The sequence below is a fragment of the Triturus cristatus genome, chromosome 5_1 (genome assembly GCF_964204655.1).
Source record: "Triturus cristatus chromosome 5_1, aTriCri1.1, whole genome shotgun sequence".
NCBI classification, from domain to species: Eukaryota; Metazoa; Chordata; class Amphibia; order Caudata; family Salamandridae; genus Triturus; species Triturus cristatus.
Genome location: NC_140587.1, coordinates 1,003,498,689 through 1,003,521,157, shown reverse-complemented (window position 1 = coordinate 1,003,521,157; position 22,469 = coordinate 1,003,498,689). Strand labels below are relative to the sequence as shown.

The 22,469-nt window shown below is 43.8% G+C and overlaps 1 protein-coding gene across 1 annotated transcript in view; it reads right to left on the bottom strand.

The window, feature by feature from the left end:
• Positions 1-313: 313 nt before the first annotated feature.
• Positions 314-22,469, bottom strand: part of MED10 (mediator complex subunit 10) — a 59,681-nt gene continuing 37,525 nt past the window's right edge. Inside the window, exons 2-4 of the mRNA XM_085606108.1 lie at positions 19,422-19,505; positions 18,798-18,900; positions 314-959 (exon numbers count right to left, since the gene is read on the bottom strand). Coding sequence (XP_085462234.1) covers positions 861-959; positions 18,798-18,900; positions 19,422-19,505 — 286 coding nt within the window. The 3' untranslated portion in view covers positions 314-860. The remainder of the gene's footprint in view (positions 960-18,797; positions 18,901-19,421; positions 19,506-22,469) is intronic.

The window sequence follows — 22,469 nt, the reverse complement described above, 5'->3', positions numbered from 1 at the left end:
TAAAAAGTGTTATGACTAAGCAAACTTTTCAAATGTACAATAGCCACTCATACATTTTAATAGGAGCAATACCTAGGAGATGGTTGGAAACACCTAAATAGTCAATATAATAACTGTAATGACAGCGAGACTTGAATGCACCCCAAGGCCATTTCAAGATGGGGTTGGCAATGTTTGAAGTTAAAGGCTGAAGTGCGCTTACTCAAGCATGCCAATGGTTTGAAGAGGCCTATTCTGTGTACTGAACCCACAGATTAGCTTCACCATACTTAAAACAGGATTCCAACACTGATGTATGAACAGAGGCATGTCATTATCATCAACTAGTACTCATTTTATTACAGTATTGAACATAAAAAATCCAAAATCACTCCTCACCTTGTAGTCTGACAGTTTAATTTTACAAAAATAAGAAGTACAAAAATGATGTACACACAAATTTAAAAACAAAAGTCTATTTGAACATTCTAAATATCACATTTTCACCGTTCTTTAGCCCTTACAAAATGGACAATTGAAATATCATCACACATCATGATGAGTTTTCAATGTTTACCTTTATCAAAATCTGATCAACTTCTGGTTTCAGACAACCAACCAAACTCTAAAAGTACAGGTAAAGGGCTCTTTAATCCCATTTCGAAAGCTGTGACAAGATGTTCCCTTCAGTGTGAATAGCATGCTCGTTCTGCAATATTGACAACAGTAGAGCGTGCACTCCTACATCAATCATAGCTTTGAGGGTAAAGCTTTACTTTGTCTCACTTAAAACTGAAGTGAGCAAAAACAACGTCCTTTCAAAAACAAAAGGCATCCGCCTCAATCAAATTAAGTCACAAGGGTGTTGATGATGCTGCTGCTTATGACGATGAGTGATCTTCACCTCTGATAGCTTTGTATTTTGCCATGTCCTCAGGAAACACTTTACTCAACTCTTGAATCAATAAACTTTTGAATTTCTAGAAAAAACAAAAGAAATTTGTGATTAGGTTTCAACAATTTTATCTTAAGCCCCCATTCTAGAAGAATAACAAAAGCAATATGAAATTATGTTTTAAAAATAATATCTTCTTGGACATTGTCGGTGTTAGTGGGGTGGGAGATGGACCTTTCACGTAAACCTATCCCTTGGAAACCTTTGATGGCATGGGAGGCACGAGTGCCGACAAGGCACTGGTTGGAGTAGCCAGCATGATTGCAAAACGGGACACTGCTTGCACATGGCAATCCCGCACTCTGCCCTTGCTGTGTCAATGGCACTACGGAGTGGACTGGTGTGCACAGGAAGAAAAAAACAGTTCAGAAAGTCTAGGGCACCCCAAAAAGCATGCTAGATTCTGGAGCAATTAATAGGATCATGTTGGTCTTGGTTCGTTATTGTAAATTATTGGGGGCTGTAACCTCATGAGTGTGCTTATGTGAGCTTTAAACTGTTGACTATGTGATGTGCTATGATTCTATTTCCTGTGCTAATGAACAGTAGTGGCTGGATTTGGTATGACTAAGTTTGTTGCCAAAACCTCAATAACGTTGTTCATAAAAAAAGAAAATATATATACATATATCTATCTCTCTCTCTCTTCTGGCCCTCTTAGCCCTTTAAAAATGTTTAGCTTAATTTAATGCTGTAGTGATATTTTTTCTGTCGCTTACTGACTAAACCTTTATGCTAACACCAATTAAATTGCAGTACACAACATGCATTTGACGGCCAAGACTTTTTAGAGAAAACACTTGATGCTTAGTTAAGAGAACATCTTTGTTGACAGAACTCAGCCAATTAATGAAATCAAGTTTTGTACATGGGCATAGTTGCCACTGCTGGCTGTAAAAAAAAAATAACTCAAAGCAGCCAGCATGTCATCATTCATTGGTGATCCTACGGAATCAAAGATTTTGACATATGGCTAAAAACTAAAAGTTGCCAAGCTTAAAGCCCTGGAAGATCTGATACTTTGATTCCTTGACATGGAGAGCAAAACCTTCTTGCCTGTAACAGTAGTTCTTCATTATTAGATTTTATATCAGTGATAGCTGTTAAATTACATTTTCAAGGGCAAGTAGGATATAAGAAAGTTTCACGACATGATACAGAAAACTAAGCAGGATTTAAAGAGGAAAACAAAATAAAAATACACAAGATGTCCACTTTTACGGGAATTCAAACACTGGAGAGGAGTAATCAAGAGCAATCTGGGCATTATCGACTGAAGCTCAACAAGTGGTCTCTCATGGGAGCAGGAGGAGGATCTATTCTCCAATGCAACCTCCTGAAGTCACAGAACGAATATGCTACTTACCAGTATGCATCTGTTCTTGGCATGTAGGGCTGCTGACATTCATATCTGTGCATAGATCGCCGCCTAGTGTTGGGTCTGGATGATTGCACATTGTTGTCCTGGAAGAGTCTTCGAAGTATCACGAGATAGGTGGCTCCTCCCCTGGACTACAGTGCGCATGGGCATCCTCTCCATCCTCAGATTGTTTTTTTCCGCCATTGGGTTCGGATGTGCTTATCTTAGCTCAAGTTAGGAAAACTTTATTTAAGGCCAACAGCCTTTAGGTATCGACGGTATTGTTTGTGTTCGGTATCGATAACTTCTTAGACTGGTTCTCAAACTTATTCACCCTTCACGGACTGAGTTTCGGTCCGAACAGCGATCGACGTTCAAAGATGGAATCGAGGACTCCCTTCAAGAGATGTCCTCTACGTCACGCTAAATATCCACACATCGATGTCCATCCGGTGTGCAACAAATGTTTATCACCGGATCATGATGAGTCCAGGTGTATGGCCTGCGCCCGGTTCAGGTCAAAGAAGACCCTTCGGAATAGACGAGCGGCTAGATTGAAGGCCAAACAATCGGCGCCTAACCCGGTTAACATATTCGGCACCGAGGATGAAGAAGTCGAGAGCGTCGAAGAGGTAGACTCGGGCCCTGCTTCGGAGCAGGAATCCCAATATGACGACGATAATGAGGAGATCCTCGAGGACGAAGACATCGTCGACGAGGTAGGAGATGACGATGAGGCCCTTGGGGCCGAGGAAGATAGCTCAGGCGAGGAGCTAGGCCAATCCGTCGATGCGGAGGCCGTAAGAGATGGTCTTGATAAGGCTCAGGTCGAGGGATCACCTGCGGGCCTTACCCAAGATCGGTCGGATCGTTCTACAGCCCCGCCTAAACGCCCGGCTTCGAACGTTTCAAAAGAGCCAGAATTATCCAAAAAGACTGGAGTCGATTCCATAAAATCCAAACCATGCTTTGGTACATCAAGATGCTCGGGGGTGACAAGATTTCTCAACATTTCACTGCCATCACACCCAGAAATAAAATGGAAGCTTAACCTCATGGCGCAATGGTTCACTAAAACCTCAATGCTCAGGCAAAGATATGGATTCAACTGGATGTTGAAACAGCATCTGTGAAGCTGTGGAAAGGGCAGACCTCAAACGTCTTCTGCTCCTGGATAAAACAGGTTCCTTACTAGAATCCTGGAAAACAGATCTGGGAAGAAAAGATCACCATGTAAGAGGGAACAACTGGAGTATGGGCAGTGAAGGTGACCTATATAAGTGAGATCCTTTAGGGAGGGCACCATACTTGCTTGCGGACAGTGCTGCACCTAATTTACGAGTATCTATCTCATCTCAACATTCCTCCTATTAAAGGTTTATTTTACGCCTCATATATACCAGAGAGTCTTAGAGAGATTTTATCCAATAGTCACACAGAGAAACAGCAGTGGAAGCAATTTCTACTTTCCCCAATTGGCAGCTGAGGACCTACAGAATAGGAATGACCCAGTAAGTTAGAGCAATGAATTCCATATCCTGCACAGATGGAACAGTTCAACCACTGTATTGGATTGAATGGTAAAAGTTTCACTTCTAAAACACAGCACCCTTGTTAATAGTATTGTCTATATTGGAGCAAAGGATCTAACCTTTGGGCATGTAGCTCCTGTACGAGCCTCAATATTTCGGAGAATGAGAGGCACATTATTTTGCTCCCTGATGGACGGACCCTCCGGGTAGCAAAGAAGGGAACATTTTTAAGGTTTTAAAAAGGGGGTTTCTAACTAGCAATTAATTAAAGGAGTGACCAAAGCTCCAGATGGAGTAATGTGCATGGGTGGGCATGATACAGAGTTATGTAGCTCAAGATTCAGCACAGCGCATCTGATCTGGTCTTCTACCACTTTCCTAAAGATCTGTGGTGCTGCTCTTTTTATGGTCCATTGTTAGACTCTGAGGAGGGGTAAAATTAAGATGAAAGAAGGCAATGCAGCCCTTTCTGAGGCCTAGTTGCTATCCAGCAGATAGAATGAGGAAGAAAAGCCTTTACACCATCTTGGGTATGCTTCTGCCAAAAGACCATTCCCGCTAGTCATGAAACGTGCCACCTGTCTTCCCTAACAAGATTTATTATTAGGTTATGCTTAAGGACAATATTAAAGAGAGGACAAATTTGAGCAGAAAGACATGTAAGACCACTGCCTTTAAATCTTGTTTACAGTTTGTCAGGTGGAAATTACATTGTTTGCTATATGTGCCAAGGTTATTCAAAGGATTTTAAAAATTGAGGAGTTGCAGTGTCCAATTACATGTACACCTTTAAAAGCAAACTAATCTCACTGTTTCCACTAAACACCCATTCAACAGTTCTCCTGTACTCTCTGCTTTACAAAGCTTGAATCTCGAAGGTTACTTACCTGCTCATTCGAACAACCTCTATCTTTTCCACCTAGGCATACATTTTAAGACTATTGAGGAAATAAGAATATATATCTATCCTTTTCCATCTAGCCTGGTGGGTATAACCAGGCGCTTTATAAATGGTAAATAAATAAAGGGAACTGAAAAGTAATGTCCTTTGCCTTAGACTGGTCCTCTTTTTCCAGAAGGAAATATGGTGCTTATAGTTTAAGGCTAGCTTATCTTCATTCCAGTCACGTACCCATCAAGGAGTTGATGTTTTCCTGGAAAAGCCTTGCATTGCTTCAGATTTTGTGGGTTTAAAAAGAAGGATATAGGGGCAGAGCCAATCACAAGATGGTGCGGGATGCATCTTCGGTGAGCTCCTGGTGACATCACCATCCCTAGTCAAAATCATCCTGTAATATTCTGCCCGGAGGTTGACTGTGAATTCGAGCATGCCAAGTGGTGTTGAGACACACTGGTACCAAGTCCCATGAGCAGATCAAGTAGCTGCGCCTGGAAGACTGGAGGAATTATGATGGCGGCTTGCTAGAACGGAGGCAGCACCTGGAACTGGTTGGGAGGACATCGCTGAAACCGGGGCCTGAGCCAGACAGTAACTGAAGGTTGTGCTGACAAATGTGACCACCCGCAACAACCACTACAGGGATACAACATGGAAGATAGTGCTGCTCTAGTAAAGCGGCTGAGGCAGTGTAAAGTGATGTAAACCGGAGTCGCCCCTGGGTAAATAACTGTGGGCTTAGGGAAATGCCCTGGAAAGGGCTGGAGGATCGGTGACAGAAATAGCAGTGGCAGGTCAATATGGCTGATGCCATTGGTCTTAGATAACAGGGGCGAGGCCTATGGAAGTAGTGTACAGCAAAGCAGGACCCTCCCTCCTGGCAACATCATAAATGAAGTGTGCAGGTCCAAGCTGCGCCTCTCGGTCTGAAATGAGTGAAGAGGTTTGGTGGATGGCAGGAACACCATGAGAGGAGAAGGTACCCGGGTTGGGACGACAAGAGTTCGCAACACTTTTTGGTAATTTTTTCTATATTTGGAGTTCCTCCAACCCAGAGAGGAGGGAGACAGTTGACACAGTGTAGGCTGCTCTGTGTCTGCGGAGTCCTTAGCCCTGGACCAAAGGAGTATCTAATTAACCAGCTCATATCCAAAGACTATGATGAGTTGGGTAACCAATACTGGAAGGGGGCAACTAAGGCAATGACAGATGCCAGTGACTGTAAAGATCGACAAGCCCCACACTATGAAGCTGCTCCAGAGCGCTGAGGAGATCTCGCTCAGTAACGTGGAGTCAGCATTGAAAAGTCATGTAAAGCAATTTGACAAAATCCCAAAGTACAATCTCAACAATGAAAGGGTCCCTGGAGACTAAAGTGGACACTGTGGCGATTGATGTTATCGGCCTAGAGCGGACCACTGGAAACTCACCACAAGGGTGGCCGAGAATAAAGTAAAGCTAGCAATGTTGGGGTAAGGCATTGAGAAGCAGCAGCTGCGAAGGAGGGAGATAATAGCTGCAGTGAAGCTTTAAAAACAGAGGAAGTTGCTGAAGGCCGTTCGCAGCTCAATAATATATGGTTCACCGGTTTGCCTGAGAAAAAGGAAGGCCAAGGTGTGGAACTATTCCTGGAGAAATGGTCAATCCTAAATATATACGAGAGAACTTCTTTGACCTTCACTGTGGAAACTTGGCCAAGGTGCCCTCTCAGCCCTAGAGGCCTTTCCAGGACATATGGTGCCCAGGCTACTACATTCTAGAGGGATTTAATTCATGGTCCTTGGACGGTGGATGATAGTAAAGTACACTTCATCAGAGATTGCACAGCGAAGGTGCAATAGAAACACCTTCTTTGAGATTAGGATGAAACTGAGACAACTGGGACTTTTAAATGCTCTACTAAATTACCACGAAACTCAGTGTGATCAAGGACAAGACTTCATTGTTCTTCACAGCACCAGATGAGATGTGGCAGAGGCTTGAGCAAAATGGATCATGTGACAGAAAAGGATGAATGGCAAAGCGTGGAACTGAGGTTGCAAAGACCTAATGCACTCAGGAAAGCTAAATCCCATGGAGACTAACAAACCAACAAGCAGAGACTGAGCAAGCACAGCTGGTTGCCAATGTGGAAAGCTGCAAGAACTGGCAGAAACGGTCATCACAAGGTAGGCCTGGTCCTCTTGTGAGAATTTCAACCCATCAGAGGAAAGGATGAAAGCCCTTCTGAGACAGGGTCCATAAGTGACACCCATGACAGTGGAAAATGTTGTCTGAATGATTTGACTAATATAATGCCCAAGATATGGAAGGTATTGCACCACGGGGGCCGGTGGTTGACAGCTAATAAGAACATGGCAAACAAGGTGAATGGGGGACACAAATCATGATGGGGACTAGGGCACAAGATACACATTGACTTATATAGAGCATTTTCCCAGGCCAGCTTCATGTTAACAAGATACACACAACGTTTCAATAGGAAAGCGGAGCACTCAGACTTGTTTGGTGGGCTAAGTTTAAAAGCAAGGTTAAAGGTTCACTATAGGGGTTGGGAAGGCAAAATACCTTTCTGTAGTTGGGGTAGCAAGTACTTTCAAGCTTGTAACCTGGAAAAGTAGGGATAGGGGAATAGGGACGATGGAAGTAAAGATGTTTGTTAGTAGACAAGTAGAAGAGAGAGAGCAGAAAGCTAGGACACAGTGACAGCAGTCACTCTGGGTAACGGAGGGAGGGTTGACCAAGATGTACGATGATGTTTGAGAGACCCTATGAGAGGCTGAAAATATTCCCATAGAATGTCAATAGCCTGGGCAATAAAATCAAGAGAACGATTGAGGCCCAATATATCAGTAGCCATATACCTCACTTGATGTGGACAACATGTAAATTGTTAGAAAAGGCCGATATATTTCATTAGCGCTTGCTGGTTTTACCCAAAGGGCTCAAAGAGTAACATTACTAGCCAAAAAAAAAAAATAGCCCTCTCATCCTGGTTACTAAAACTTGGTCCAACTCTAGGGAATGTGCTATGGAATTACAAGTGACCAGGGGAAATATCGGCCTCACCATAACTAATGTGCATGTGCCAAGTATGCCATGGCAGGCACTGAAGAAAATTGTTTCAATCCTGCTTGAAGTGGATGTACACTGTAATTTTAATGACGTAATGATACTAGAAGTGCAAAGGACCAAATCACCCAGAGTCCACGTGCCCAAACAAACACCACTGGCTCAATACATCAGAACTTTAGGCTTATTAAACGTCTGGGGGTTGAAGCACCATCAGACAGGCAGTACTCATACTTCTCCACAGCGCACAAAACTTTCAGGGTTGATCATGCGCTCTTACCCTGCAGGGGAAAGCTTTCCTATAAAAGAGGCAGAATATCTGACACATGGTTTTTCTGATCATTCGCTACTGAATAGTGCTGAGGGTAAATACTGATACTTTCGGGACTAACTGGAGGGTTAATGCCTAGGAGCTGGAAGGCCTGATGACAATGGGGATCTGGACTGATTCTGTTGTATTTTGTTGAGAATGTTGAAATGGTTGATTATTCGATCATAGTCAGGGAAGTGTATAAAACCGTACTACACAATAGAATAGAAAGCACAATAGGAAGAATTAAATGGAAGCAGTATGAGCGAATTAGAGCCCTGGAGAAGCAGGTACTGGACTTAAAGAGGAATGTGATAACAGCCATAAGTAGATCAAACCACAGAATTAGCAATGGTAAAGACAGAATATCTAAATGAAGCGCACAATGTGTCATGTCTGCATTATCTGATGAAACCAAGGAAGGCATATGCATTAGAAGATTAGGCAGGCTACCGCCAAGCCTGGTCGAGTTGGTGGGAAGAAGAAGCCAGATAGAATGGGGAATTAATAAATTACAAGCATTGGCAAAGCCAATTGGTCTCGGCAATTCGAGAGCTAATGGCGTTTTCAATGGCAAAGTCTTTTAGCCAAGTGTTATGGAGTGGATGTGTGGAGTGAATTTATGCAGGTTGGACAGGAACAGTTTGTAGTGGAATTGTGTGGCGCGGAATTGTGTTGGGTTGAGTGGAGTTGTGTAGTGGAATTATGTGGAATGATGTGCAGTGGAAACATATGGATAGTAATTATGTGGTATTGAGTGTACTGGAATTATGTGGTGTGGTATTACGTGTCATGGAGTGTAAGTATGTGGATTGGTATTGAAATGTAAAATGTTTTCTAAAGTATTATGAGCATGCATGTGAAATATTGTAATAGTATTTATAAAGCGCTTACTACCCCAGACAAGGTGTTGAAGAGCTTTTCGGCGAGTAGCATGCTAAATGTTCAAACTTCATAACAAAGAATGGCAACATCAAATTCCCAAGATGAACCAGATCACCACCACATTTGAGTACATCATATGAAGATTTATACTCAATCTTCAAGAAAAACTCAAAACAACTCACATGGAGATGCATCAAAAACTTACTTCCGTACTACAGAGCCATACTGCTAGCACATGTGTGTTAAATACTCGGAACACTTAGAAAATTCACTTTATATAACAAATATAACAATTCACTTAAAGCACAAGGTGGTAAACGTGACCAATGTGAAAACATAAAACACTGTCTAAAGATACACAAGCAAAACAAATGTGCAACGCATATTTTAAGTTGCAATAAACAAAGTCTGAACTGTAATGGTTTAGTAAGTCTACATGCAAAACGGTTCAGTAAAGGATTACTTATAATGCGCATAAACACGATATGTGTGCGCTTAATCTGTGTGGACATCGGATACAAAAGGTGTGTACACTGGTGCCAATTCAATACCAAGTAATATTAAACTGTTGCTTAGTTTGCCAAGTTAAAACCCGAAAGACGGACAAGCACAGCGTACGTAATGAGGCTTGGACTTAAAAATAAATCAAATCACTTTGTAGACACCACTACAAAGGGTTGGTAAAATAGGAGGGCGACTTTTACAACTACTAAAGAGAAGGAAGCCATGATCTGGATCACTGGGTGGGATCCAGACACAAACTAGGAAAGACTCTTGGGTGAAGGCAAAAACACACAGAGAAATAGTCAGCAAGCGAAACATTCCGAAGACAAGCCCTTGCTGTTGTCAAAACAAACCATAACCAAATGAAAACAAAAACATAGGAGTGAACTAACCAGGTACAAATGCCACATTCCTTCATTGTTGTATACAGTTGAATACAACAATAATTTTGGCCCTATCTGTGCAAAATTGTCCTGTGCCAGGAGGCTCCCATATCAAATCCCGAGAGAAACAGAATCCAGTGATCCCGGAGACACTGACAATTCACATCTTTACTGTGACCCAGATCTCTAGCAATTACCAGGTTCGGCTCTGTGTGGTCCACAAGTCACAATAGCATTTTTTCATTTTTAGCTTGCGCCAACTTTTCCCAGCTGCCCCAGGAGGGTGCCCGCGCAGCTAGGAGGTGGGTCCAAGTGGAAATGGACTGGGAGACATGCAGCCTGTTGAAGTATGCAAGATAGTGCCAGGAGACAGACTGCAAACATGTCCCCACACCAGCTAAAAAAAATGAGTGAGATAAAGTGGCTTTAGAAGGAAGAATGAGGATGCCTATGAGGAAGCTGACGCAGCGACAAGGGCCTAAGTAAACCTATCCTTCGATGTAGGAATCTGTAGTGAGATGTAAGCAAACACTTACCGCTTCGTAGCACTATGTCATCTAGAATGACGGTGATACACTGTAAGCTTTTAATAAATTGTGGAGCCTCTTCAGGCTGGTAATACTGACCTCATGGGAGGGAGAAGCGCAGGAGGCTTCATGTTGCAGACGGCACAGGAGGAGGAAGCGGTGGTTGCAGACAGACAAGGGATTTTAAAAATAATGGAAATCTGCACTGTGGAGCTAGTTTACAACAACGCTCATAATGTGTGGCGGACGAGCCATCCAACCCAGTTAAATAAAACAATAAAGTACTCCTGAAACCATGAATAACAATGGCCTCTGCTTAGGTTTAAATATTTGGTCGGTGTGCTTTGGGAGGGCTAAAGACACGAAGAGGCAGGAAGTATGCATGCCCTTCACAAATGGGGAGATGGAAAAATGGAGTGATCATGGTACCAGCAAATGGTAAGCCTTTGGAGGTGGCTGTAAGCTCAGATGTAGATACATATAAACAAAAAGATGGTCCCTATGGGGGGGAATAGTGTGGCGTGGACTTCTACGGTTGTCCCTGTACCCCAATCCCCTGGTTCCTCCTGTTTTTACTTTGTCCTGATGATGACCCTGTTCAAGTAATTGTGCTAAGGGGTAGAAACGTCGACAACATATGTGGACCGATTTTAAATTCAGATTGAGGTTTTTGACAGTCATTGCATGGGCGCCATGTACAATAACATATAATTCCAATCAGTCAGATGTGCTTATATCTGTGTTTAGCACAAGGACACCATTTTTTATCACATTATTCATTCACGCTGCACTGTCACTTTGTAGGAACAGCTTGTCTTTTGACTAATGTAAATAATGTATCATATTGTCATGAAGCATGCATCGACCGTTTTTAAGAGTGATCGAGCTCACAACACTACAACGGCTAAAATCAAAACTGTTTACCTGTTGTATTTTGTGGTGTGTATGGATAGTAGGACAGGTGGGGTTTCCTGATATTTGTAGGAGTGAGTGTATTGTTGCTTGGGGCGGGGGGGTCAGGGAATTCTTATGATTATATCTGTACAGGCTATGTGTTTCATCAAAGTTGTTTAGGAAGAATATGTCAACTAATGTGAAAACAAAAAGCACCCTCCAGGCATACAGAAAGAAATACAGGGCAAGTGACATTTTTATTTTTATGTTGGTGTGAGAAGTTGGCCTGGCATATGCTGTCTCCTAGTTATAGGGACACCTTGCACCAGTCCAATTCAACTCTTATTGATGATAGGTTTAAGACAACCTTTAAAGAAAGCTATCCTAGTGGTAGCTGTGGAGAGCAGCCTTCAGGCTAAGTCTTGAAGGAGTGTTAAGCTTATTGTTTTACCATAGATAACCTCTTGAATAACCAAATGAAAGAGTAGCCCACACAGGTATACATATAAAATATATGTATTTATTCTAAACAGAATCCCACAGTCTCTTTATGAGGCTGAGGCAAAGTTACACATTAAACAAGCATTGATAGATACAAATAAATAGCACTGTTAACATTGGGCCCCAGGGGGGGACCAAACCATATACTAAAATAGTGGTATAAGAACCACGACAATTCTACAGACAATGCCTAGGGCATTTAGGATCGCTGGCCCCTTAAGAATCCACCCCAGGTTATGAGGAAGGGGACCCACGGGAGGCGCGTGCAGTGGAAATAGCTGCTATCGGGATCTCTATTGTAGCCTATGGAGAATGTCGCGGTTGGAAATAAATAGTTTAAAAATACTTCTAGCAGGAGTTCAAAGTTAAAACTTTAGAGTTAAGCTTTTGAGGAGCCCACTACCCCGAGAGTACCGAGGTACCACTGTTACCTGCCCCAGGGAAGCCGGGTGCATAGGTCGTTTCTGCTGTCGGGTCGCGGGCTGATTTTCAATGGGAAAATAGTCAAAAGTTCTGCTAGCCAAAACCGTCGATGATTCCGTGAAGATCAAAGATTGTAGAGAAGAACCTGAAAGCAGAGGGGACAGAGTCTGGGTCACGGCAAAGTGCCCAGGAGGCTCAAAGCAAAGAGCCCTTCGATGTCGGGTGCTTCAGGTGGAAAGTGGTGTAGCTTGGATCTGCAGCCACGGGCTCCGGAAGGCTTCAAGGAAGGCCAGCTTCTGGAGGGCGACTGTCCCACGTCGGATGAGGGTCGCTGCGGTGTTAGTGTCCGGATTGGATCCACTAAGCCTTGGCAACCGCAACCCACGCAAGATGAACAAATCTGCTACGGTGCAGACCCACGAGGTCTGAGAGAGGTCTCCTTCGGGGAGACTGTAAAGCAGGCCTGGAGCAACCAGGGGAACTCTTGATTGTCGAGATAGACCTCCGCTAGGGCCCACAAGTCGAGAGACGAGGGACCGCGGGAGGCGGCAAATTGGAGTGCGTAAAAGGGCACCCACGGGCCACCGGAGGGGGCTAGGGCGCTGGTCTTTGGCACAATTGCTGTAGAGTGGTTGGCTCGTAAACGGGCCAAAGCACAACTTCCCCACTGGTCAGGGTCGTGTGCTACGCAAGAGGTGGCCGGTGTCCTGGGGTATTGGGGATCTCGGCACCCACGCGGTCCACGGTGCCCAAACTCGTTGAGCACACTCACTGGCCTCTGGGATGCGCTGGAAACCCACCTCAAGGGTGCTGGAAGTCGTCGAAGTCCGCAGGAGCAGCGAAGTTCCAACCGGGTCACTTGCAGTGTTTCAGGTGCCTGCCAAGCAGGGGGATAACTCCTTTATCCCAAGGGAGATTTCTTCAGTCAGCTGGGCAGCAGCTCGTCGAAGGTCAAGTCTTTGAAGTCCAAGATTAATCTGAGGCTCTGGGGCCACGTTTTTCACCTTTATCCCCAAGATTAGGGGAGTGTCCAGAGTAGTGTCCACCAATGGCTGGTGAGGCAGGAAAGGGTGGCTACACCCTCTCCCCTTTGTGTGTTTCCCGCCTGGGCGAGGGGCAGGATGCCCCTGAACCGGTTCCAAGCGGTGTATGCAGAATTGGGGCTCTGCAGCTGCCTACGTGCAACTCTGAAAGGACATTTGGTGCACCCACCCTGTTCCAATCCATATTATCCTGTCTGGGGAGATGCTAGCACCTCCCTGCCACAGGAGCCCTATTGTCCAGCTGGCGAGGCTGGGATTTTCCCCAGCAACAGCCAGCCAGAGTTGTGTGGGTGGCGAGTGGTAGCCATTTTGTACTTCGTGTGCACTTTTAAATTGGTGTCTAAATTCTGCCGCTTTTCTCATATCACCCCTCTAGCAGGGGGGAATCGTACCTTGTGGGCACCTTGTACCAGGCCACACGACCCTTATGATGTCGGAGGTCAAAGATAACCTTATTGACAGCTAATGGTAGTTATGGAGAGCAGCCTTCAGGCTTAATCTTGAAGGAATGTAAAGCAACTTGTTTTACCAGAATTCACCTCCTAAATGATTAAATGAAAAGAGAATCACACAGTGTTTATATAAAAATATGTATTTATTAATTTTATAACACTCTACTAGTCTCTATACGAGACTAGGGCGCATAGTACACAAAACTGAATCAATAGAACATTCTTAAATAGCAAAAAACACAGCGGGCTCCAGGGGGAGACAGAACCATATACTAAACAAGCATTGGCATAGCCAATAGGTCTCGCTTTTGGGACCTTATAAGTATTTAGTTATGCAGAACAATATCCTTGGTGCATCAACATCAACTGTTGCATGGCTAAACACTTATAAGGTCCCAGAGGCGAGACCCTTTGTAAGTAAGAACCATTTGCAGCTGGTTTAATAGAATTTACAACAAGAAAAAAAGATTGTGAGATCTGTAAATTCCTTTGCTGTGAATGTAATAAACTATTGTCCCAGAAAGACATCTCATTTGCGTCTTTATAATGCTCGATTATTTCAGCTTTCACTGAAGCATTTGCTTTGAAGTGACATTTTCATTATTTTTCTTGCTTTAGAGAATTCATTTCCTCGGGAGGCCTCTATTTTAAGACAGTGGTGGAAAGTAAACAAGCGAAGGGCATCAGAGGGGTGGTAAAGGTCATGAACCCGGTAATGTCAAACGCCAGGCAGAGTTTCCAAATCGAATGGTCTTGGCAGGCCTTGCAAGTGTATTTAGATTTTGTTGATCGAGGTTCTTGTTTAATGCGCTGCAGGTTTAACCTCAGAAAAGTGAGCCAGGAGTGGGTTCTGGTCGCTGTTGCCCCAGGTGCTCCGTTTATTACACATGCTACAGCTTGACACTCTCGTGACACTATCTGATTACAAAATAAGAGCAGAGACTGAAATAAAATCCGGTGCATATGTGAACGAACCCGTTTGTGAGAAGGCAGGGTGGTGAGGAGGGGCTGGGCGTCTGTCAGGTGAGGGCGGGAGTGGGGACGCTGCCTTTTTGAATGATTGTTTCGGTCAGTGAATTATTAGGGGAAAGCAGCAGGGTTTTCCTTGTTCGACTCCGATTGCCTTCAGCGGCTGCAATTTTGTAATCAGTATGCAACAATAGAATGTAATCCCCTGTCAGCCCCATTTACAAGCAGAACCAAAGTAAAGGCTTATTGGTTGTACAGATATAGTATTTTGCAAACAAGTACTTGCACAAATAAGAACATAGGTCCTATTTATATTATCTTGCCAGCTACATACAGTGGAACTGAATCAACACTATAATTAGAATTAACAAGCATTGGCCGTGCGGCCGTGAAAGTGACACGGCTGCGTGGCCCGCGAAAGTGATCGCGATCAACGGAGGAAAGACAGATGGCGGCTGCGCGCATGCCTGCTCAGGTGCACGTAAGCTTTAGGCCACCAAAAGCCTGTGGCAACACTTTGAAAATCCACCTACTACATGTCTTGCAGTGCAGCACATGCGCTGGCTTAGGCGAGACCTAAAAAATGGTATAACAACAATGACTTAACTAGACACAGTGCCTAGAGCACATAGAATCGCTGTGACCCCAAGGAACCACCCAGAGGAGCGACACAGGGAGCCCACGGAGGACGGGTGCAGTGAGGAAACACAGACGCGTGCTCCGTACAACCCTATGGGAAAGTTGCGATTGGAAATTTACAAGTTAAGGACACTTCTAAGAGGACTTCGAGCAAACCCTTTGGAACTTAGAAGGTTCTAAGGCCAACCCACCAGTGAGTACCGAAGTACCCGTGTTATCTAGCCCAGAGGAGCCGGGTGCATAGGGGTCAAGTGGTGTCATAAACCTTTGTCGTTTTCAATTGAGAGCTGCAAAGAAGTACTGCTGCCAGGAGGGCGAAGAATGTCTGGTGGAATCCAAGCCTGGATTCGAGGGGAGAAGAACCTGAAAGCAGAGGGGACAGAGTCTGGGTCACTTCAGGTGACCAGGGGCTCGGTAGTCGAATGCCCACCAAAGTTGAGTGCTTCAGGAGTGAAGAAGGGTTGTTTGACTCTACAGCCACGGGGACCAGGAGACGTCGAGGGCGACCAAAGTTCGGAGGTGAGCTGTCACACGAAGGATGTCGAGAGCTGAGGGGTCGATGTCGGCTGGAGCACCAACAAGTCTTGGCAAATGCAACCCATGCGGTCAGAGGAAACAGGTTACGGTGAGGACCAGCAAGGTCCAGGGGACTCTCCAAGCAAAGGAGAGTCAGGGCACGTCTGGAGCAACCAGGTACGCCCAAGAATTAACAAGGTGACCCTTGCCAGGACCCACGGGCCAACGGACCAGGGATCGCGAGGAGACCTCAAGCAAGTTTGCAAAGTACCAACAGAGTGGAGTGGAGGCCGGAAACCTTTGGTGCAAATACTCCACGGGGTCGGGACTACACGGAATCCAAAGCACAGGCTCAGGAATCGTCACTAAGCATATGCAACTGCAAATGTATGCGGTGCACAGGGGTTCGGGGTGCACGGTCACCACGAGGAATACTGGTCTCAGAATCGCTGAGAGGGCAGATCGACCTCAGGGACCTTCGGAAACCCACCTCCTGTGTTGCTGAAATCTTCGGAGTCCTCAGGAGCTCGGGAGAAGCAAACCGGTCAGATGCGTTTAGGTGCCTGCTTTTGCAGGGGAGTAACTCCTTTACTCCAAGGGAGATTCTTCAGTCGTCCAGCGTTGTGCAGGCAGTCAAAGTACTAGGTAAAATCTAAAGTCCTGTAGTCAGGTAACCCACTTTATACCCATGGGAAGGGGCTCAAAAGATTCTGTGGACCCTCCTAGGGGAGGGGTAGGGCAGAGGGGAGGCTACACCCATGTCCTTTGTCCAGTTTTGCACCAGAGCAGGAGCAAATGGCTCCTAGAAATTGTTTGAGCTGGACTGTGCAAAGAGACACCAAATGTGCCCCTAGTGCAGACTTTCTGGCACTCTCAGAGAGCACCCACCCGGCCCTAATACACTAAATCCTATCTGGGAGGTTGTTACACCTCCCTGTGACAGGATGCCTATTGTCATGCCTTCCTCTGCGCGAGCTTGGCTCAGCAGCAGGAGAGCAGAATCGTGTCTGTGGCTGGCAGCATCCATTTTGTGCTGCCCAGGTCGAGAAAGCTGGTCCCGGTGTACCAGTGACTCACATATGTTCCTTTGGAAGGGTGGAATCATACCACTACAGTTACTGGCGTGGAGGTATGATTCCAAGGTGTTTGACACCAAGCACAACATGTTTCTAAGCAGCCGTTTTAAAGTTAGCTTTTACCGCGAGGTTATAATGCACTTAAACGTATATGTCTGGCTGCAACGCAGACAACCCCGGAGAATGGTTTCCGAAGGCTGCAGAGGGGCTCTGCTCATGCAGGGGCACCCTCTCGCATAAAACCCAGCACCCTGCCTTCAGGATTGTTAAGGCCTGCTATAGGGGTGACAGATATTTAAGTGTAGTGATCTTAATATATATAGTGAACCTATATCTTAAGTAAGTGGTGCAAGCACCAGCTTACACAGTCTGCTGTAGCAGGCTGGTTGTGTCAATTTGGATGGCCTCCCAGGGGTGGCATAATACATGCTTCAGCCTATGGGAGGCCTCTGGGGTACCTATGCCCTGGGTACATGGTGTACCATATACTAGGGACTGATAAGGGTACCCCAGAATCCAATCTGGAGTGTACCTAAAGTACATGCATATCAATTTTACAGGAGAAAGCAGATAGACTGGGGTCCTGGATAGCAGGATCCCAGTCAGACTAGGCCAACAACAGTGTGACATCAGCAAAAAGTGGGGGTAACCATAAGAAGCAGATACTACTTTCCTACATACATATATCACATGATGCTTGAACAACAAGCTTGCTAGAAGCTCTAGTCTGAAAGGATCACTGCCTCTGAAAATAAAGTTAACATCGACCTACACAAATTGCTACCTGTATTTATTCCTTAAATCAAGGCAAACTAATTTTCCACATATTTTAGGACTTGGTTAATTATTCAAACTCTAGTCAGGGCACAATTAGAATCAAATCCTGGATAGCATTTATAGGTGCAGGTAAATTTCTCTGGAAATAGATATTTCATAGAAGGACGAAATTTTTTGCGGTCTATCTTTTGGAGCCTATATTTTTGGAAAAATGTTTATGCACTATGCCTCATATGCAGGCTACGGTGGTAAAACCGCTTTCAACTATCTAGGCATAGAACTGAAACCAAAGTAAAGATCAAATAGGTCAGCGAGTTAAGTGCGGACATTTGTGTAGCCTTTGCGGGCATAAGTTTGACTCATTCTTTCCTCCTTGCAGGTGATATAAGGATTGACATTTAGAAGGGGAACAGAAACTATAAGCAGTTAAACTGTACAACAGGACACAAATGCAGCAGAAGGCAATACAAACTTATTAATATCAAATTCTCAAAAACAGCACAGTAACACTAGTTAATATTATGCACATTTGTAGAAATTAATTTATAAAATGCCCATCCCATTAGTTTGGTCAACTTAAATTTGCATTTCTAACTTGATGTGCAATTAAAAATAAATAAACGAGAGCACAAATACCCAGTCTTAATTTAAATTAAAGAATAAGAGAAGTATACCTGCTCAGGTAAAAGCAACAAGTGTACTCTGTCGACCATCACGCCCCGGTGTTACAAACTGCTTGGGGTTGGCGAAAGGGTTGGCAAATTTCAGACTACCACGGACAGGTAAATAATCCACCAAATCGGTCGCTTTCGAGATTCTCAAAAGCATGAAGAAAACCAGACTTCACTTGCTCATTTCCTGCCGCACACCTCATTACAAAGAGTTTCTGAACTAATGGCAGGTTAATTATATTGTAATATTGAGTTTGCCATCTAAGAGTACGTGAGGCTCATGGGAAAGGTCTTGGATGCACCCAGACCAGTCTCCAGGGAATAGTCTGCAATATCACAACAGAAAAATTTACCCGAAAACAACGGCAACCAAATATCAAAACACATCCACTTTGAAACAGTAACTGTACTCTGGCAGATGGAAAATGTACCTTCACTGTATCTATTTTGCCCTTCACTTGTTCATTTTTGGCCAAGGCCCTTTCCAGGCACTCCTTGGTGTAGAGCTGGGGATTACGTCCTTGATCAATGTATCTGTAAATCCAAAGAAATGCCACACATTAAAGTAAAAAACGTATTTATCAACAGATGCTGAGCTATACGAAAGGTTAGGAGCAGGTCACTACGTACACTGTATTCTTTTTATTGTATATTTTGGGCAGGAGCCCTCTCTTTCAAAAGGGTGCTGCTGAAGAGGAATGAACATAAATCCTGAAAACAAAAGAAGTCTCTACAAGCCACGAAGCTTTTCACTAGGAAGGAAAAAAAATCATACCTCTACACATTCTCTCGAACAGAAAATGATCTTTTTTACGCTTTAATTACAACGGATGTGCGAGAGATAATACAAGGGGCGTGTTTCACTGAACCAAGCGTCAAATAAGACGAAGCCACCCCAACCCGTTCTCGAATGTAAAGCACTGAGCAGTTCACAATTAATGTTTTAAATAGTGCGACAACAACATGCATTTTTTAAACCTGCGCAAAGCATAACAGAAGGAATTCGGACATGCAAAGCGCACGCAATTATACAAAGCTGCAACTAACGTACTTACTCAAAAACCTCCAACGGTACACTGATATCATGCAGTTGCTGTCGGCATTTATCAATATCTTGCAGACCAGAAACCATGAAATTCCTACAAGTAATATTGAAGAAAAAAAGGTTACAAGTCACTAGTCAGAAAGACTGCGTTTCCATATCATGGTTCTTTAAAAAATTAGGACTACAAGAACAGTACTGCTCAGGTAACTACCTGGAGAACGAGGCAAGGTGCTAGAAAGTGAGAATGGGGTGGGTTTGAAAGGGTGGATTGAAGAATGGCCTCCTGTGTTATGAGATTGGTAAGGAAGCAGGCAGTCAGTCAGCTGACTGCTGCTCACTGTACACAGGTGTCTCTTCTATGGTTGAGCAGGACAAGCCACCAAGGTTCATGGGGAGTCTGGTGGAGTACAAGATGAAAGACCAGTAGTTCTGTATGCATCGGGTTAAAGTCAAAGTGGTGGCATTGGAAACAAGACAATATAAAGTGGTTACCTACGGAGATTCTAGCAAGTGGTAGGGGTTGCAGAAAGATGTGGTGGTGGTGTGAGGAGTTTAAATTAGAAACCGGGGAGCATTAAGGTGATATGGTCACATCTTGAGTGGTGGTCCGATAGAAAAATTGCGCTGGAAGCGGAGGGTGAAAGCCTGAAAAGGAGGTTGGAGACGGGAGTGAAAACTCACTGTGAGGCAGACGTTTCACTGTACTGGTCGCATAAACGAGTTGTAATCTACAACTAGTATTTTTGCAACCAATACAGAACTTAGGAAACTAGCCTATGTACTAAAAGGTTGGTTTGTAAAGTTTCGAATCAAAGTGGGCCTCATTCGACCTACCCAATTAATATTAATCAGGTAGGTTGCAAAACACAAATTGCAACTCACTCCGATTGGATAAAATCGCAGACATGGCGACCTGCAAAGGTCAGCAGGCCACTATTACTGTGAATGCATTTAAATAAAGACATTTTATTTTAAGCAGCCCAATTTCTTTAAAATAAGGGCGAATCATTTTTTTTAAAAAAAAGCTTCTCTGAGAGAGGGTAAGTGCTCCCCTGGACCGCTTCCTACTCCCCTAAAACCTTTTCAACAATTCGCCCCTTCCCTTTTGCGAAAAACCTAGGAGTCAGTAACCTTTCAATGGATAACGAATGGAATCCCTGTAGCAAACCACTGACAAATCTAGTAGCAATTTGGTACTTGAAAGGGACGCCTTAAACAAGCCTCTTCAAAACACCAAATCTATAGCGTGTCACAAACCAATTTTAGGAGGAGGTAAAATTTTACTGACTACCACATGGCTTTGGTAAATGGGCAAACATTTTTTTGTGGCCGCAAAAAAAGACTACAGTATTTTGGACTGGAAAAAAAGTTTGACATCTGGCCCTTTATGCCAACCTCTGATACACAGGAGGTGAACGGACTGTAAAAGGAGATGATTAGATACCACTGGGCCTGAAACTCAGTCTGCCAGCTGCATAGACTCTGCAAGTTGCCATTAACATCTTGTGTAATTCAAGGACAGTCTTAAGCTATTTCTGGACTGTTATCACACACCGATTTCAGAGGACGAAAGTGGTTTGCGCTTGTTTAATACAAGTTTAAAACAACAGTGCTTACACTGAGTAAAATACATCGCACTGAGCAAATAAGTATTGTAATCACGTACTCCTACTATAACTATTTTCTGCACAGCTAAATCACACTAACCTATGAAAACAGATTTCTAGAACTTTTTTGAGATAGGGATTGGCACACTGGCATGGTCCATCATAAGCATTATAGCTAGAGTCCCTGGTCGATTACTACGCAGATATGACAACAGGCACCTTACATTTCCCTCGGTTATATTTGACAGGTTCTGAAGTACAGCTAAAACCAATATTAAAAGTGCTCTCATGATCACGTGTGTACTAGGACAGATAGCTAGAATAGAAGGGTCTGGCCCAGTGCGATTGCTGATAGGGTTCTGCAAAATCCCATAAAGAATGCTCAGGTGTTTAACACTTTTGCTCCGTACACGCGGGAATAAACATAATAGGGCAACCCAATATACAAATATGGAACATGGGTAATAACCTTTGTTTTTCATTCATCTAGACTTATTTCGTAATTAAATTAGGACTGAAGGACATTCACCGTTATTAGTGGCTCAGTTTAGATAAATCTGTACATATTGCACTCATCTGAATTAGCACGGCCGCCCATACTGAGTGCCGAGTTATTTAAACAAAGGGCAGTAAACATTAAACAACATAAGACAAATACTTAAAAAGCAATAGTACCAGACAATTAGAAGTTTGTTGCAATTAAATGCAAAGGAAAAGTCCAGGATCCAACAACGTTCAACACACAGCATGGACATAAATTAGTGTTGAGTAATTTAGGATCCTCATTAGTGGACCCCCGCAACCTTCCCAGCCACCGCCCCAAAAGATGTTACTTTTGGCCAGGGTTCACATACCATGTGGTGTTTCAGCCAGCAACCTCTTGCACTGTAAATTAGTCTTTCCATAAAAATACATTAGTTTATACCAATCACCTACCCGTTCACATTTGGGGGAACATTTCCCTCTGACCCATCACCAGTTCCATAAGATGGTACAGAGCAATCTTGAGTAAGGTGTAATCTGCCAACTCAGGGCATTGAAACTGAACCAAAAACTTCCCTCTGGAATAACCCAATTACCATCCATAATGTTCAACAAACCACCTTTATAACACGAGGCGCCCTTTGCTCTTGTAGTCAGACACAAAGTGTAAAAATAAAATCAATTTTCGACCGATTGTGTGTTCGTTATCAAATGGTACAAGAGAACTGATTAAAAACAACATACAAAGTCCCACAAAAGACAACTGAGAGAACAAATAAGTCTAACCCTAGTGTAATAAACATTTCAACATAGTGGAAGGGTGCAGGGTCTCCATGAGGATAAATAGTTGAGAGCAACTGAACTTGGTATTGCACACCAATGGCAACAGAACAATCGAGGAAAAACACTTCAACTGCATTTTGCTGTCAGGACTCAGGAGTATAAAACACCTACTAAATTGAGTTGAG